At 38.2% G+C, this 16,195-nt stretch overlaps 1 protein-coding gene across 1 annotated transcript in view; it reads left to right on the top strand.

Moving 5' to 3' along the window:
• Positions 1 to 2: 2 nt before the first annotated feature.
• The window catches only part of TARBP1 (tRNA guanosine 2 -O-methyltransferase TARBP1), a gene marked incomplete at both ends in the record, with an annotated part of 36,907 nt that continues 20,714 nt past the window's right edge, over positions 3 to 16,195 (top strand). The window contains 13 exons of the mRNA XM_081998564.1: positions 3 to 585; positions 671 to 768; positions 1,638 to 1,707; positions 2,591 to 2,739; positions 3,925 to 3,977; positions 5,155 to 5,252; positions 6,459 to 6,594; positions 7,640 to 7,736; positions 8,338 to 8,427; positions 8,988 to 9,126; positions 10,829 to 10,925; positions 11,257 to 11,432; positions 14,631 to 14,728. Coding sequence (XP_081854690.1) covers positions 3 to 585; positions 671 to 768; positions 1,638 to 1,707; positions 2,591 to 2,739; positions 3,925 to 3,977; positions 5,155 to 5,252; positions 6,459 to 6,594; positions 7,640 to 7,736; positions 8,338 to 8,427; positions 8,988 to 9,126; positions 10,829 to 10,925; positions 11,257 to 11,432; positions 14,631 to 14,728 — 1,884 coding nt within the window. The remainder of the gene's footprint in view (positions 586 to 670; positions 769 to 1,637; positions 1,708 to 2,590; positions 2,740 to 3,924; positions 3,978 to 5,154; positions 5,253 to 6,458; positions 6,595 to 7,639; positions 7,737 to 8,337; positions 8,428 to 8,987; positions 9,127 to 10,828; positions 10,926 to 11,256; positions 11,433 to 14,630; positions 14,729 to 16,195) is intronic.

The raw sequence follows: 16,195 nt of genomic DNA, 5'->3' as shown, positions 1-16,195 counted from the left end.
GGCTGCGGCTGGCGCGGGCGGCGCGGGGGGCGCTGCGGCACTGTGTGCAGCTGTGCGGGGCGCCGCTGGCGGCGCGGCTGGCGCGCGACGCCCTGGGGGAGCTGGCGGCGGGCGGCGGGGCGGGCGCGGAGGCAGCGGTGGAGGCGCTGGTGGCGGCGGCGCCGAGGCTGGAGGAGCCGGCGCTGGTGGCGCGGTGCGTGGCGGCGGCGCTGGCGCTGGTGCGGGAGGAGGGCGAGGGCGAGGCGGCGGCGGCGCTGGTGGCCGGGCGGCTGCTGCCGGCGCTAGGCGGCAACGGGGCGGCCCTACGACGCGTCTGGGACGGGCTGCTGGGTGCTGGCGGGCCGCCGCGGCCCGGGCGGGCGCTGCTGGCGCTGAGCGCCATGGCCGACGCGCTGCTGCCGCGGGGCCCGCCGGGGTCGGGGCTGGACGCGCGGCTGTCCCCGCGGTTTTGGCGGGTGGTGCAGGAGGGCCTGACCGAGCGGGACGGGCTGTGCCGGAGGCGGGCCCGCTACCTGCTGCAGCGCGCCCTGGACCTCAGCGGCGGCCAGCGGCCCGACCTGCGCTGCCCCCCGGACGGCGGAGACGGTAACGGCGGCGCGGGGGGCGGGAGCGGGGCCTGCGGCGTCGTGCGGGCCGAGCGGCGGGAGGACACCGGCCCTTTTCTTGTCAGAACCGAGCCTGTTCTGGTGGTCTGCTGAGGAGAACGAGAAGCTTCTGCAGTTTTGGGAAACTTACGTTTTGATAATGGAAACCTTGGAAGGAAACCAGGTAGGAGCGCCGTGACGTCGACGCCTGTCGTGGTTTGCGATACATTCCTTCTGGCACATGTACTGCAAATGTTTTTACTGGGTGAAATACTGCCATCTTTGGTGATGGGGGGTGTCTTCGGTAAACCTGAGGAGGAACATTTTTATTTTATTGGCAGTTTTAAATAATTAAAACACGGCCTGTGTAATTTATTTGGCATAAATTCAGAACTCTCCTCTGTCTTTGAAATAATTCTGGTTAAAGCAGTGGATTGAAAGAAAAACCCGGATTGTAGCTTATTGCAATGGGTAGCCTGTTTCTTAGTGAAAATCAGGCTATTGCAACTTAATAACCTGTTTTCGGTAGAGGGGACTACATCTGTATAGTAAGGGACTTGTGGCCTTGGATGAAAATTACTGATTTTGACTCGGCGTCCAGTGTACTTGGCAGAAAGATTCTCCTTGACTTGAAGCTTCTGTAATTGTGTGGTATTGTGGTGTTAACTATCAGTTGTGACTACCTCTTTGTGGCTATTTTTATTTGTACATAATTAGCCTGTAACTGAGAGATACACGTTTACTAAAATGTTTCATTTTAGAGATTTTTTGTTTTATTATAATTTTGATTAATAGAATGGTTTGGTATTGGGAAGTATTGTTCTTATGATACAGTAGCATGGAAGTACAAGTTTTTCTTGAGTGCTAAACTACGATTGAGTGTTACATACCATGTACCGGGACCAGTTGCACAGGTGTTGCAGGTTTATTTAAATGCAGTTATATTGTCAATTATTATATTAATGCTATTGATAGTAAATTCTAGTCCATGAGTAAGTGCCAGTTCCTAGGTTTGAGACACAAACTGATGCTCACATCTGATTTGCATTTCAGATCCATGTCATAAAGCCAGTATTACCAAAACTAAACAGTTTGTATGAGCATGCTATATCAGGGGAGAAAGGTAAGACGTAACTTTTTCTAAAACATCTCCTAAATATTAGGCAGTTAAGTCACACTTTTCTGTTTTTTCTTTTTCCCTTCTGCTGTTTTAGTAGCAGTTTTTGTTATGTTTTGTTTCTCAAATTAGCTGTTTCCTGGGTGGCTGTTCCAGTTTTTGTGGGCCTGCTATATGCATAGGTTGCTTGGCAGACATGCACAGGAGGTGCCGCTCTGCTCCGAGAAGAAATCCTAGTGTATGTGTATTACTTGCTGTGTTATCTTGAAATATTTTCTTCTGTCGGCAAACCCAACTAAATGGTCCTTTTCAGCTACGTTTTGCTTTACTTAAGCTAATGTGAAAATAAAACCAGAGGTGCGTCATATGAGTCAAGTCACTTGCACAACTCTGTAAAAAGGGAGGAAAAAACCAAAAACCCAATTCATTGGAAGTGGGGAGAGAAGAAGTAAAAGGAGTGTTAAGACAGCATGTAGAAGGATGTCATGTCATCTTCTCTAAGGAAAAACAGGCCACATCTAATTAGATAGTGCAAGATGTTAGATATTTGTAAAGTGGGAAGATTATTAATGTGAAAGTGTTGCAGGTAAATACAGTGTTGGTATGAGGAGAGTTGCAGGGGAAAGGATGGGTTTTGCACTTGTTAGTCATTTTAATTTGTAGCTACTAAAATTTAGAAGATAGGTTTTGAAAGCCATGTTAGTTTTTTTTTTTTCATATTGGACATTTATCAGGGTATTTTTATAAATCTGATAGCTATAATCTTCTTTTGGAAAAGTCCTGTGAATTGACTGTGATGTTGTCCAGAACATCACTGTGTTGTGTATTAGTGTGCTAATGTGTCACTGTCATTTCTGTGTCAATTTAGAAGAATTTGCTTTTGTAACAGGTTGTTGGTTGTTTCACCCATCATGGCATCTGTGCATTTATAAACGAATGTTTGAGAGTGAGAATAAAACATTGACAAAGGAAGGCGTTCTTCATTTTCTGGAGCTTTATGAAACAAAGCGTCTTCCAAATCCACTTGGGTTTTCGGAGGTAAGGGTGTTATGTTATTTGCCAGAACAAACAGATGTTCTAATTTGTGATGTATCTTAACATTAATTGAGTCGGTAGAAGTAGTAGTGGAATTAGACACATTCTGTAAAAATAACCTCTTATTTAGCTGTGCAACTGATAGCAATATTTGTAAGTGGTGTCCAATACATAGTTACTTGAAAAATGGCCAGACTACAGGGAATGCATTTTTGAGAGCAGTCATTCATTCTCCTATTTCAAACTAATGCTCTCTAGTTAAAGTTGGCTCCCAATTTATTGAGATTTGTTACGAGAAGTGAAATTCTCAGAGGATTGATTGATGCTTCAGATTTTGACAGCCCCCTGAACCTCTCCAAAATTATTAATTAATATTAGTTGATCGAACAGTGTCTTGGGTAAACTTGGTCAACAGACTTGAAGTCTGTGCATATTGTCTCCTACTCAAGGATGGATTTTGAAGATCCGCTGCTAGATAACCCTTTGAGGAGGTGAATGTCTCTGTAGTATAATCTGTATTACTCTGTAATATAATCTGTATTACTACATACTACTATAATATTACTGTATCCAATTAAAAGTGACACTTTAAAATATTCCATATATGGAGAGAAATACTGTAAGTTTAAAGTTCTTGTTTGGGTTTTTTTAATTTTATTAGTATCATAGTAGGTTGACTCTGCAACCAGCCTACACCTCAGTAAGGAATGATTATGCTGTACTGTTGTTTCTTCTTTCTGTCCTTCGTAGAAGGAGCGTTGCCCTCAGAGGTTAACATTTCTGGTTTAGACAAATTAAGTCAGCCTCCTGATTACTAACCTGAAATCCAGTCGACCTTAAACACACCCTAAATCTTCCTACTTGTGTTGGCCTCTAGTCTTTCTTTCAGTTCATGTTTGAATACGTTTTTTTCTATCTGTTTCCCAAAGGATTTCTTATTTGCCTACACTTTTCACAATGCTTTGTGAAATGTACCTAGTGAAAAAAATTGCTTCACTTGTTTATTCTCCTGCTGCCCCTTCTCTTCAGTTTCCTCCCCTTTTTCCTCCTATTATTTACTACTAAAAGAACGTTCTCTATTTTCTGACTCTGTCCTTTTAAAGTCTGGTGAAGTAAATCTAGTTAGCCTCTATGTAACAGTATCTTTCACATGTACATTTAGCTATTGTTCTTGCTTCTTTTTATCAGTTTGTTATTGGTCCGTTAATGGATGCTCTCTCAGAAAGTTCCCTCTATAGCAGGTAAGCCACTGATTTTTTTTTTTCAAATGTATTCTAATAATACTGTTTTTTTGAGTATATGGGTAAAATCTTGGATGGAAGAAAACCTTAATAAAGAAGTAGTGTTGCTAAACTCACGGACAGGTAAAGAGTTTTTCAGGAAAAGTCAGTGGCTGTGAGTAAGATGAAGTAGGTTCAATTTTATCCTAGTGATAGGAATATAGGGGTGCGTCAAGGTCCTATTTTACACTTCATTTCCAAATTAATATTTCAACACGAAGTGAGGTATGATATATGAATAACTTAGTGAAGTATTTTTTTTTTATCTTCTCATTTTCTTGCCACACAGAAAGAAGGGGCAGCTCTAATTGTTACCAGTTCATAGCTGATTTAAGTGGTTATTTGACAGTGCCTGATTAATTTGTTGGCATATGTAGAGGAGGGTGCATGTTTGAATATACCGAGAATATACAAGTTCTTGTGGTTAATGTCAAGCTATATGATAGAAAACTGTAAAATCTCGTGACTGTCTGATGCTAATACTTGATAGCCAGGATCCTGAGGCTTCTGATAGGACACAGGTTGTCTCTGCTGGTCTCATGGAGCGTTTCTTGCATCTTTACTTAAAAACTTCTGTGCTAGTCAGTGGTTTTTGTTTGTACCAACTTTATAACCTGTTCCAGGGAGAAATCCTTGCTCCCTAGCAGAGTTGTGTAGGTAATTTGTCTTAGCTATTCTCCAGATCAGACTGGTTGCATCCCCACTGATACCACTGATCTTGTCCCGTGGGTGCTGGCAGCCCGCTCCTGCAGCCTGTGCCGTTCTGTGGATGCGGGCACAGGGTGGAACTGACAGTCCTGTTTCTATCTGTGGGCTCAACCTAAGATGCTCTCAGTCCTGAGTAACTTCACTTGAGGCTGCGCTTGAACACCAGAGTGTGCCGCCTCCATCCCCTTGTAGGTGGTCAGGGAGAGTCATGCTCTTGTGACCGTCCCCATCTTCTCTGTGTTTGCTGGGTGCTGTTGGAATACTGGTGTAAGTGGAGGATGCAAGCTGATGCACTCCATCTCTGTGGCCTGTTGGAGCAGTCTTTGCAGTGAATGAACCACTGAACTGCACTTTGCTTTTGTTTTGGGGGCAATCCTACTTGTAGCTGTTAACATGCCAGTTGTGTATTTGATGTTTTAAAACCCAACAGGACACCAGGTCAGTTAATGGGAGCCTGTCCTCCCTTGGGAATGAGGCTACAGAAGTTTTTGCCTACTTATTTCATGCTTCTTCCAGAGGAAGAAAAAGGTATGTTTCAATTTCATGGTTATCTTTTATTTAAAAAATAAAATAAAAATTTTCTGTCTCTCATGTAAACATTTACCACTATTTTTCTACATTACTTGAGAGAGAAAAGGAGTACTTCTCTTTGTGGTAGTGGAGCTTCCAGAGAAAAGAGAAGTCTGCAGTATTAAGCTACAGAATCGTTTTAGGAGCAAATGGAAGCAGACTTGCTTTTCTGGTCAAAAACCTAAACTCCTAAGTTCTGAAGGCGAACAGTATTTGGAGATCTTTTTCTTTATTTTTTCAGTCTAGATAATACTGTGCTGAGCAAAATCTTTAAAACTGTTCTTGTGTTTGTTTTGTGGGTTTTGGAGGGTGTGGGGGGGTTGTTTTATTTATTTATATTTTACCTATCTGCCAGACTTTTTTAGTCACAACCTGTGTAGTTAGGCATTCAAAAGAGCCAGTCCAAGTGCTGAAGCAGAAGCTGAATAAAGGATTCTATTATTGAGAGCTTGGATGGAGGAAGATTGCTGAGATTGTTCCAGATTTTGGTGTTAGTGTAGGCTGAAAAGAAGGAGCAGCCTTTGACAGGCCAGAATTTAATGTCTGGTCTAACAGGATTAAATAAGTATAGCTCCAGCTCTGTTCAGTCTCCTGTATCTACAGGTACGTATTCTGGTAGAAAACACCTTACATGTTTGTAATGCCATAGATGCCCTATTTCTCTGCCCTGTCCCAAGCATATATTTTATCACAGAATGGAGGGTCTGTGATTAGCAACCCTGAGACTGCGTGACCTGCTTCTACAAATTTTAGCTGAGGTGTCTTGTTGAGGTTTGCTTTGGCCATGCCAGCATCCATAAAACTGGTTGAATTGCCATGTACTTTGGTCTGCCATCACATGGACTGAGTAGCAGCTTAAAAAAGGCATTGTCTAGTACTCGAAATAATCAGAGTTAAAATTCTATTACTGAGTATGGTGGTTAGTGCAGATCACAAAAAACAAAATGAGCTTTATTTCTGGTTATCTCCTTGTCATATTACCTTACTGACAGACTTCTTTGGAATGTACTTTTTCCATTGAAATAATTAGGATATTATTTTGTTGTCTTTCATTCAATTTTCAGAAATGATCATAACACTTTCCTACTGGGGTCTGTCATTTAAATGCACTGGAGAATAGGAAGTCACTCTGGATTGTTTGTTTTGTTTACTGTTATTTTTAAGGTAGTTTCCTGTTAAAATTTATTCAGAAGATGACAAGTAGGCATTGGTGTGCTGTTCCCATTTTGTTTCTTTCTATGGCTCTGGCATGTATCCCTGCATGTAAAGTACTGGGCACTGAAGGACTTCATGCTTTAAGGTAAAATGTACGCTGTGTTGTATTCTTACAGACTTCTTGTAAAGAAACATGCTGAACATCTGGAGAGCCAGGATTTAATTAATGTTTGTTACTTCTGGGAGGATGTGATGGTTGTGCACGGGAATGGAAGGTTCACTCTCCTTTGTGTCTAATTCACAGAGGAAAGCAATTTAAGAACCGATGTATTTGTACCTCTGTGTGAATTAAAAAATGAATGTTTTGCAATTCAGTCCTTTGTCATTGCTTCTTTTTCGGCATAATTTTCCCCTGGTCTTTCATACTTTCCAGCTGATACATATCAAACTTCTTGCTTTTCTTCCAATTACATTAAAACCTTGTTTTTAGTAATTTAGCTGTGTAAGGGGACAGTCCACAAAACTGAAAGCTAGAAGACTTGCTAGGTAAAAATTCTTGGCATGTGTATTGTCCTTAACCACAATGATTTTTCCTAAGTGTCTGCTTTCACTTCCTAGAGCCACTAAAAATCAGTAATTATTCCAGTTTATTTCAAAGCTCAAATTTGATTAAAATTTTACTGGTGGTTGAAGGAATATTGGATAAAAGTAATTTACAAAAAAAAAGGGTGTATGTGTGTGCAAAAACACCTCTGCTGATAAAAGCATTGAAGGTTTCTTTCAGTTTTGTGCTGGAATGAGAATTTGATGGCAAACATAGTTTATTTCTATAGTTGTTACAGATAGAAATGCAAATACTAAATTACCAGTTTGAACTGTTATGATCATGGGGATTGTTAATTTTTTTTTTGGTTTTGTTTTCCTCCTCCTTTCCCCCTCTCCCTGCTTTTTGTCTTGTCAGGTATATGCTTATCCAAGTTCTAATATCAGTTTTTGAAAGTACATATAGCACTAGTCTTGGTTCCAGATTGCATGCTGTCTGAACAGGCAATGGTTGGGTTATACTTAGTAGAATATGTTTGTTAAATACAATCTAATATATTGAAAATGATTAATCATTAGCAAGTACATGAAAATGGTTAAACTTCCTAAGTGTGTGTTTTCTACATGTGTATTTTTCCTCTTTGCAGAGATGTCCTCCAGTGTACTATGATTACACATCAGATTTTGTTGCGTGGAGCTGCTCAGTGCTATCTTCTTCAAACAGCTATGCATTTGACAGATGTGGTGAGTTTTTTGGTTTTTGGTTTTTTTTTTTTTCTTTCTGGCATAATAGAAATACACTAACACTTTTACAGGGTAAACAATATTTTAAAAACCTGCTAAATACAGCATTGAACAACTGATTTTGCTGGATTTGCAGGGTTTTTTAATGACTACTTAAAAAATTGTGCTATGTAAGTATGAGCATGCTTCTGTTAACTTTGGTTTTCATAAGATTGTTTTTTTTCACTACCTTTTATTAGTTGTAGGGTTTTCATGCGGTAGTTATGGAATAGTATCCTGTTACGGTATCCACAGGTTTTAACAGCTAGAAACTAAATGGACTTTTCTGAAATACCTAAGAGAAGAAAAGTACTTATAATACCAGAATGATAAAATTAATCTTGAATTAACCATTAATCTTGAAATAGTAATACCTTAATTATTCAGATAAGGTAAGTTGGTCCCAGAGAGGCAAAAATGAGTCTGTGTCATGGAAAGGAGAAAGTCGGTTTCTTGTTATGAAATTTTTATTAGATGACAGCAAACTTCTTGAGTCATTATGTAAGGTGTTACCTGTTGTATATTATGTTGGCAACTATTGTATCTTGATTAATTTCTTCAGGAGAAAGTGACCCTCCCAGAAGTTGCAAGCTTTCTTCTGTCCCTTAGACCAGATGAGTCTTTAAGGAGAGATACGATGTTATGGATTGAGGTGAGAACTGAGGCTGGTTTTATGTTCATCAATGCAAAATGCTATGAATAAGCCTCAAAGAATAAATTTATATATAGAATATACTGAAGTCAACTGAATACATAGCCATAACTTTGGTTAGCTGTACAGCAATGTAATGATAAATGATTTTTTTCATAGTGTTGTCTTGTTATGTATTCCATATGTTTCATCCTATTCTGTTGATTTTTGGCATAAAAGTTAAAAAAAAAAAAATAAATGCAGTTCTCAGTGGGTAACACTTGGCTGTGAGAAGCCCTTTTGAGATAAGGGAGATTTTACCAGTCTTGCTTATTTTTAAGAGCTGGGTTTTTTCTCATCTTGGTACCAGTAATCTTTTTTTGGGTGCTCTGAATTAACTCTAAAAGAACCTTTTGCTGTATTAATTAGAGGAGAATAGTCTGCTATGCCTCAAGGTAGCTCCAGTTAATACTACTTGTGCAGTGGATTTAACAGTGCTTTAGTGAACCGTTGTTATGTTGGTAATGTCAGTACAGAACTGTCAGTTATGATTAAATACTAACATGCTGGGTTTAATTTAGCTTTGCAGTTGGTTACAAGTGAATGACAGATGCTTCAGAAAGTCAGTAATCTCTGATTTTGAACATCAAGAGACATCATCATTACGTCAATATGTACAGACTCTTGTGAGAGAGTATCTTAAGACATCAGCATCTGAAAGTAAGTTAAATGTTTATTAATATAAAATGACTTTTGAAGATAATTCAAACAAAAAATTACAAAAATCCTTTGGATTTTAGAAGAGCTGTTTGTTTATTGATATTGTACCTATTCAAATTCTACCTATTTTGTGGTATTCACAGTTCTTAAGTTTGAACTTTATTTTCTGATTCCAGTTTTCCTTCATAAAATAGTCCTGCAGTATTAGTTGAACTTAAGCCTTAATACTCAGTTTTAATGCTGTGCTGATACTTGTCCATTAGATTTCTTTTGTTACTTCTTTAGCGGTGCCTGAAAATACTGGAGTACGCGGGCAGAGGGAATGTGAGGGTTCTGTAGCCTTTCTCAGTAGAGCTTTGTAAAATGATTGACTGTTTTTATGGAGAGAGATTCCATATAGATACACAGCTTGGTGGCTCATTACACACCTTCCTGTGTAGCGATGTTCTTTTGATCTTGGACTGCTTGCAGCAGATGAGCTGCCACATGTTACAACCGAAGAAGGTTCTATGTATGCTGTATAAACATGCAGATAAGTTCTGCAGAGGCTTCTTTGTTCACTGCCACATTTTAAATTATTACAACTTCAGTTTAGAATTTTCTTTCAGATACACTGAAAGGAATGGCAAATTGACTTTTTGAATACTTTAACTTTTGCGTGGCCCTCACTTATTTGCTTAAGTACTGCAGTCATAGCAAATTTTATAGTTTTATAACATCAAAAGTCAAAACTGAACACTTTAAATATTATACCTGTAGGAGATATAAAAGCTAGGTCAGAATTTGCTAGTGATAAATAGTTTCAGAAGCTTCCTGCAGCTCAGGAAACTTCACTTGATTGTCTTACGGTTAGAAAAGTTGAGAGCAAATTTTATCTATTGATACTCCAAGGTAGATGCTTTGTGAAAACACTTGGCAGATCTTCTTTTCTCCTGAAATGTTTTTCTAGTCCTTGGTCTATATTATCTGTAATTCCATGGCAAACATTTGTGTTTCACTTCTGAAGAGCTATTTTTTTGTAATTTCTTGGTTTGATGTGAATCTTGGCTAATAAGCAGCTCTGTGAAGAGAAAAAAAAAATAAAATCAACCATGTCCAGCTGCTTGAACTGGACATCCAAAGTGTGTTTTGCTTTCTAAGTCTCCAAAGCCAAAAGCATACCAGACAAAAAACCCTAAAACCAGCTTATGTACTACTGCTTAAGAAACAATTTTAGAAATATGATGATGTAGTCCTACATAGAAGATGGATGAAAAGAGCAACTTCAGTTAGGTTTTTTTATTTCCTTTTGACAGCATAGTTTTAGTTCTTCGTATAACTTTTGGCTGATCAAAATGACAGAAGATGTTTCTGACAAAGCATAGTGGAATTATATTCATGGTTAACTTCATTCAATATGGTAATATATTTTAAAAATAAATAGAAAAGTCTATTGGGAGCTACTATATAGTCTAACATACTGCCTAAAATTGCTTTCAGCACAGAGGCCAATGAGACTAGCCTCTTCGAGGTGTAGAGGAAAAACAATTCTGTTTGAGTTTAGTTTGTATCTAGACAAATTAATGCAAAAAAACTAGTAGTAATGTTCTTGTTAGCATTAATTGTTGTTATACTACTACTTTATTAAGTTAACAAAAGTTTTAAAAATTAATATGAAGGTATTTTTTAAGTAGTGTGGAAACCTTAAAATATCTTTAATCAGGAGAAAATTGCTGTATGCCTGACTGGTTTGAAGCTAAGCTTGTCGCAACAATGATTCTGTTGGCTGCAGACGTAGAGCAGATGAGGAACAAATGCAGGTAAGTATGAAATATCTTATTTTACATTTCTCTCTCTTTCAAAACCCCACAATCCTGAATGACCCAGTAAAAGCCTGATCAAGTCAGGAAGTTGTCACCCAGTAAAAGCCTGATCAAGTCAGGAAGTTGTCAGTTTTTCCTCTGTAGACTTTTGGTCAGACTGATCATTCCTTAGACCTTGTTCGTCTGTTGGTGCAAACACACTGGGTAACATTTCTAAAGATACTTAAGTGACTTGGAAACCTGTCCTATTTATTTCCAGAATTGACTTCAGCACTTAAGGCAGATACTCAGAAGAAGACTTTTCTTTTTAATTTTTGTTTTTGTGTAGTGGAAAAAGCAACATAGAATGGATTGAACTAGAGGCTTTCTTGAACCCTCTTCTGGATGTCTTGATGAAACTTGGCAGTAATGCTTACATACCAACACTGAAAACAGATAAAAGCCTACAGCTTCTCTTGAAGTTATTGCAGACCCGTTCGTTAAAATGTTCCAATACGCAAGATGGTTAGTGATATCTTCAGTATACTGTGTCTTATATTAATTATAGTCTAACTAAAACAAAGATACTTAATGTTTTAAGGCTATATTGTCAAGTTAATACTAGCCTAGAAGTGGTAAATGTAGAAGTTGACAATCTGGCATATTGGTTACGAAATTGAGCTGTGGGTCCAATCCTACATGGGATCTTCTGAAGATGTCCCAAGGACTGGGAATTGAGAATGTGGAAGCCCTTTGAGAAGGCAATTTTTATCCATTAGGATTAGATGAACAGTTAGTTAAAATTTGGAGAGTGTGACCATATTACAAATATGTGTAGGCCTATTACTTGCTAATGTATGAGGTCCATAAATCTTTTAGTTGCTTCAAAAACAAGTCAGTACAGAGATCCAGCCTAACCTGCTTAGTTGCCACAGGTTCAGCCAGAGCCTTACCTGAGCGTGTAAAGTGATCCTGCTAGATGTACTGTTTTCTGAGTTGACTGGTAGATAATTTTGTCTCAACTAACACTGTTTAGACTGGAAAAGATGGGATGCCTCTGATTATTTCACACTATTAGGCATGATTTCAGTAGGCATGCTTAACTGACTTGCTTTAGTTTGACCTTGGTTAGAAGCAAGGAGGTTGAGGTGCCCGCTTAAGCACAAGCCTGCTGATCTGAGAGCCTGGGAGTTTCGGCCACTCCCAGGTTGAGTGCTTTAACTTGTAGCCCTTTCACAAGAGTCTGAACAAAAGCTATGGAGTCCTTGCTACTCCTTTTGTTAGAACTTGGTCAATTTGTAACCAGAATAATCCTGTAGTTTTTTTCCTGAGAGCAAACAAAGAATTGCAATATTAATTTTATTAATAAATGCTGAAGTGGAACAAGAGGAATCTTGGCGTTTGGTTTCTGCTTCCCCAGATTATTTTGGGATTTTTTTCAGTGTCTTTATAACATGGAATACAAGAGTAGTTTTGGGGTCGGGGCCACAGATCTAAGCTGTTAAGTGAGAAAAAAAAAAAAATTCAGGTTCTGCATCAAGGTTTCATAAAGGTGTCTAAATGCAGCCCTGAAGTAAGTGCTTACCCGTATTTTAAAAAGTGCTTTATGTGTTCACCCCCTCTTGAATTTTAGTTGTTTGACTGACATACTGAGCACTAATTACGCAGACTGTTAAAGTTCGTATTGTGGGGTGGTCTCTGACTGCTGGAGGGCATTCCATCAGATGAAACTAAACTGGAAGATGTGCCCCAGCTGCCAGAGTGCGTTCAGTCCACAGCAGGAGACTAGAGCAAGCCTGAAGCAGAACCCTCCGAAACATATGCGAGCTCATACTAAGTTTTTGGCATCAAATATTTAACTCTGTAAATCATTTCCTTATATGCCACTGTGCTTGCTAATGTAGATGTATAATCAATCACTCCTGCCTTGGGAATTTTGATACCTGACTTGACATGCTAAGTTCTGCTAACAGAGTTCTTGAAGTATGGTGAGGCTGAGCATCCTGGTGTCTCCGTCCTTTTGAATGCCCCCATAGGTACTACAGTACAGCTCGAGAGGCTTTCAGAATGGGACTTGTAATATTATGTCTTTTTGTGTTAAGTTAAACAAGGATTACTTTTCTTATATTATTTCCTAGAGTGGTTTTGTGCTGCTTCCTCCTGCACAGGAGAGCCAAGTAATAAATCTTGTTTCTGCAGCTGTGAATTGACTGTGTTGTTGGGTGCGAAGAGTAATGCTGTAGAATATAGAAGTTTTGTTTCCATGTTGATTAAACAGGAGGTGAAAAGTCCTGTCTGTCAAATGGAAAATGATGAAATGGGAGGGAAGAAGAAAGAAATTTAAGCTTGTAAAACAAAAATAATAACAATTGGGAAACGTTTTATTTAAGAATACTCTAATGGGGATAGACATGTCTGCAGTGCATGCTGAAAACAGCAGCATTTTTCTACAGGACTTGCTGTCTATACTGTTGTTAGACTTCACTGATCTAAACAGTAAGTTTTTGCTAATTATTTTTTTGATAGTTACAGAGCCACTGGTAGTGACTTGGATTTTACTGTCTTAGATGTTTATCTGAAGAATTTCTGAATTTTAATTGCAGAAGATGTTTTAGTGAGTTGAGACTTATGATGAAATGTGTGTGGTGATAATCTGACATAGTCAAACTTTGTTATAAACCAATTGAGCATTAGAAATGCAATCCCATGAGTCGTTTTAATAGAGAACATTGAAAGTAAGTACAATACAGATTTGGAACTTCTGGAAGTATGTTCCTTTATATTTCTACCTTTTGAAGGTCTTCCATTTCATAATAACTTCACTACATGAAGTGTAATTCAGGGTCAACTCCAGAAAAAAACAACAGCGATAACCTCTGGGTAACGCTCCTAAATACTGAAACTAATGACCAGTATTTTTAGAACAAGATGGTCATGTAGAGTATTGTAACTCTGTTTTCATATCGATATGTTATTTCTTTGGCTTTCAGCTAGCCCTTACCCTTGCAGCATAGATTGAAGTGTGTCTGTGGTTAAATATGTTTTACTGGAGTGATGTACTTCCCTTGTGTAATAAACTTCTGTCTTTTTGTTTGTGAAATGCTATGCACATGTGGTATGCTGTGTAGTGCAGCCCTTTTTTAGAGGAAGTATAGTATTTCCTGTTACAACCTTGTGGTTTGGTTTACAATGTTAAGCCAGGAAGCTACTTGACTGAAACCTTGTAAGATACTCTGTATCCAAAGCTGAATTATTTCTAAACAGCAAATAAACCCCCAAAACCAGTTTTCACTTCTGTATATATTAGAAATGGATAACTGCATTTTTCTCAGATACAATTGATTGCTACATATGAAAACTTTTGTTCTTCATTAAAGTCTATGTTCATTAATAAGCTGTTTGTACAGAGGGTTGGGAATAGGACAAAAGTGTGCATTAAAAGTTGGAAAATTATGCTTTGGTCTTCTGTTTTTATGTGGGTTTTGGTTCACTAATTCATGATAAATCTCAGGAAAGAATATAATTTGGTTTAATTCTTTCAGCCCTATGGCTTATACTGCTAAAGAGTACAGAGCTGTTTTAAGGTATTCTTAGGTATTTGAATACTTATTACTGTATAGCTTTGAATCTCTACCTTAATTAAATCTGCATGATATAATACATTTCGTAAGGTAAGTGTATTTCTGTACGTTAAAATTTATGTTTTTTTTTCTCTTGACCCAGATGAGGTATTGGTTTTTATCTGGAAATCTCTAATGACACCCGTGGAGAGTATTCTTGAATTTGTTCTCCGACGGCTTACTACAAATGAGTTAAGCAGTGTAAGTAATTATTATGAGACATACTTTGATGTGATTTTGCTTGTTAATTTGATTTATCAGTGTTCCTGGTATTCATATCAAATCTTCAAACACCTAGAAAGTAAATTTGCTTAGAAACACTTATTTTAACTTTTTTGAATTAGCACAGTAAGAATACAGAGGGGGAAAAAAAAAGGGTGTTCACAAGTAGTGTTTAGTGTCTGTAGTACATGCTCCTTCTTCTCAAATCTAAAGAAATCATATAGTAAGAAATCATGAGTATCACATTGTACTGTATCGTATCTACTAGTACAGTTGTGGACATAAAATGTTTGGAGTTTTGAGAGTTTTAGTACTCAGCCTGGTTAACATCTTTATTGACTATCTTCCACTGTTTGCTCTTTGTGGCTAGTGTTTAGGTTTATACCCCAAAGAAACCTGTGACTTGATGGTAGAGGAATTTGACTTCTTTAAAAACATCCTGTTGAATGTATCAAAGAACTGCACTGCATGTTTCCTTAAGTGCTTTCAAGTCATAGGTAAATAAAAAGACACAAGACATGTAAACCAAAACATTTACAGATGTTTCCAGATGGAGAAAGAAGAATCAGAATGTAATGTGGATGAGGAGAATGATGTTATTTTGGGAAGAAAATAGATTTGAGAAAGAGGACTTGGTAGAAGTTAAAAAGGAGATTGATTCTTAAAACACAAAAGCTCAACGAAATGTACAGCAGGAACTTTAAATGCGAGGTAAAAATAGATGAGGAGTTTCAAGAGAATGATATGGTGTAAGAGAAAATGAAAAGTTTTAAGATCTTCAGAATTCTTTTAATTGTTACCTTTAATTGTGTTGCTTTTGATTTTATACGATAAAAGGCAGAAAACTAAAATAGAGATTTAAAAAGAAGACATCAGTTTAAAGATTGTTAATTTAGTAGAGTGCATTTGGGTAGACTATTGGGAAGAAGGGAGAAGACCAGAAAGATTAGAGAGGTGACTGTAATGAGGAGATGGACAAATTGTTGTGGCATTTTTAGAATTTAGTGAAGAGTGAGTTTAGAAAGGAAGGCCAGTTTAGGCTTCATGGAGAAAGCTATATGGACAAGTGTGCAGAAATTATAATGAACAGAAGTCAAATTTGCTTCTTGTGTTTGGGAGAGTGAAAAAAAAACCCTATAAATTGACGGGGAAAGGAAAGCATGTGTTTCTGCAAGGGTGGAAACTTGGAGAGGATCTTGAGACTCTGGGGTACTTTCTCAGAAACAGTATGGAAAACACAAATTGAAGGGGAGATGCAAAGAAAGAAAATAAATCAGATAGTGCACGGTCCCCAAAACAAGAGTGCGATGTAAGATGGATGTGAAGAGTGCTCCTGCATCAGAGAAAAGCTAAAATTGAATCAGGAGAATGGCTTCTGAAGATAAGTGAAAATTCAAAGGTCTATTTGCTCTCAAAACAAAAGAAGGAAAAGCTGTTCTTCATGTG

The sequence above is a fragment of the Phaethon aethereus genome (assembly GCF_964289735.1).
Source record: "Phaethon aethereus genome assembly, chromosome: 3".
Lineage (NCBI taxonomy): Eukaryota > Metazoa > Chordata > Aves > Phaethontiformes > Phaethontidae > Phaethon > Phaethon aethereus.
The sequence above is the reverse complement of the archived record's forward strand: the minus strand, read 5'-3'. Positions and strand labels throughout refer to the sequence as shown.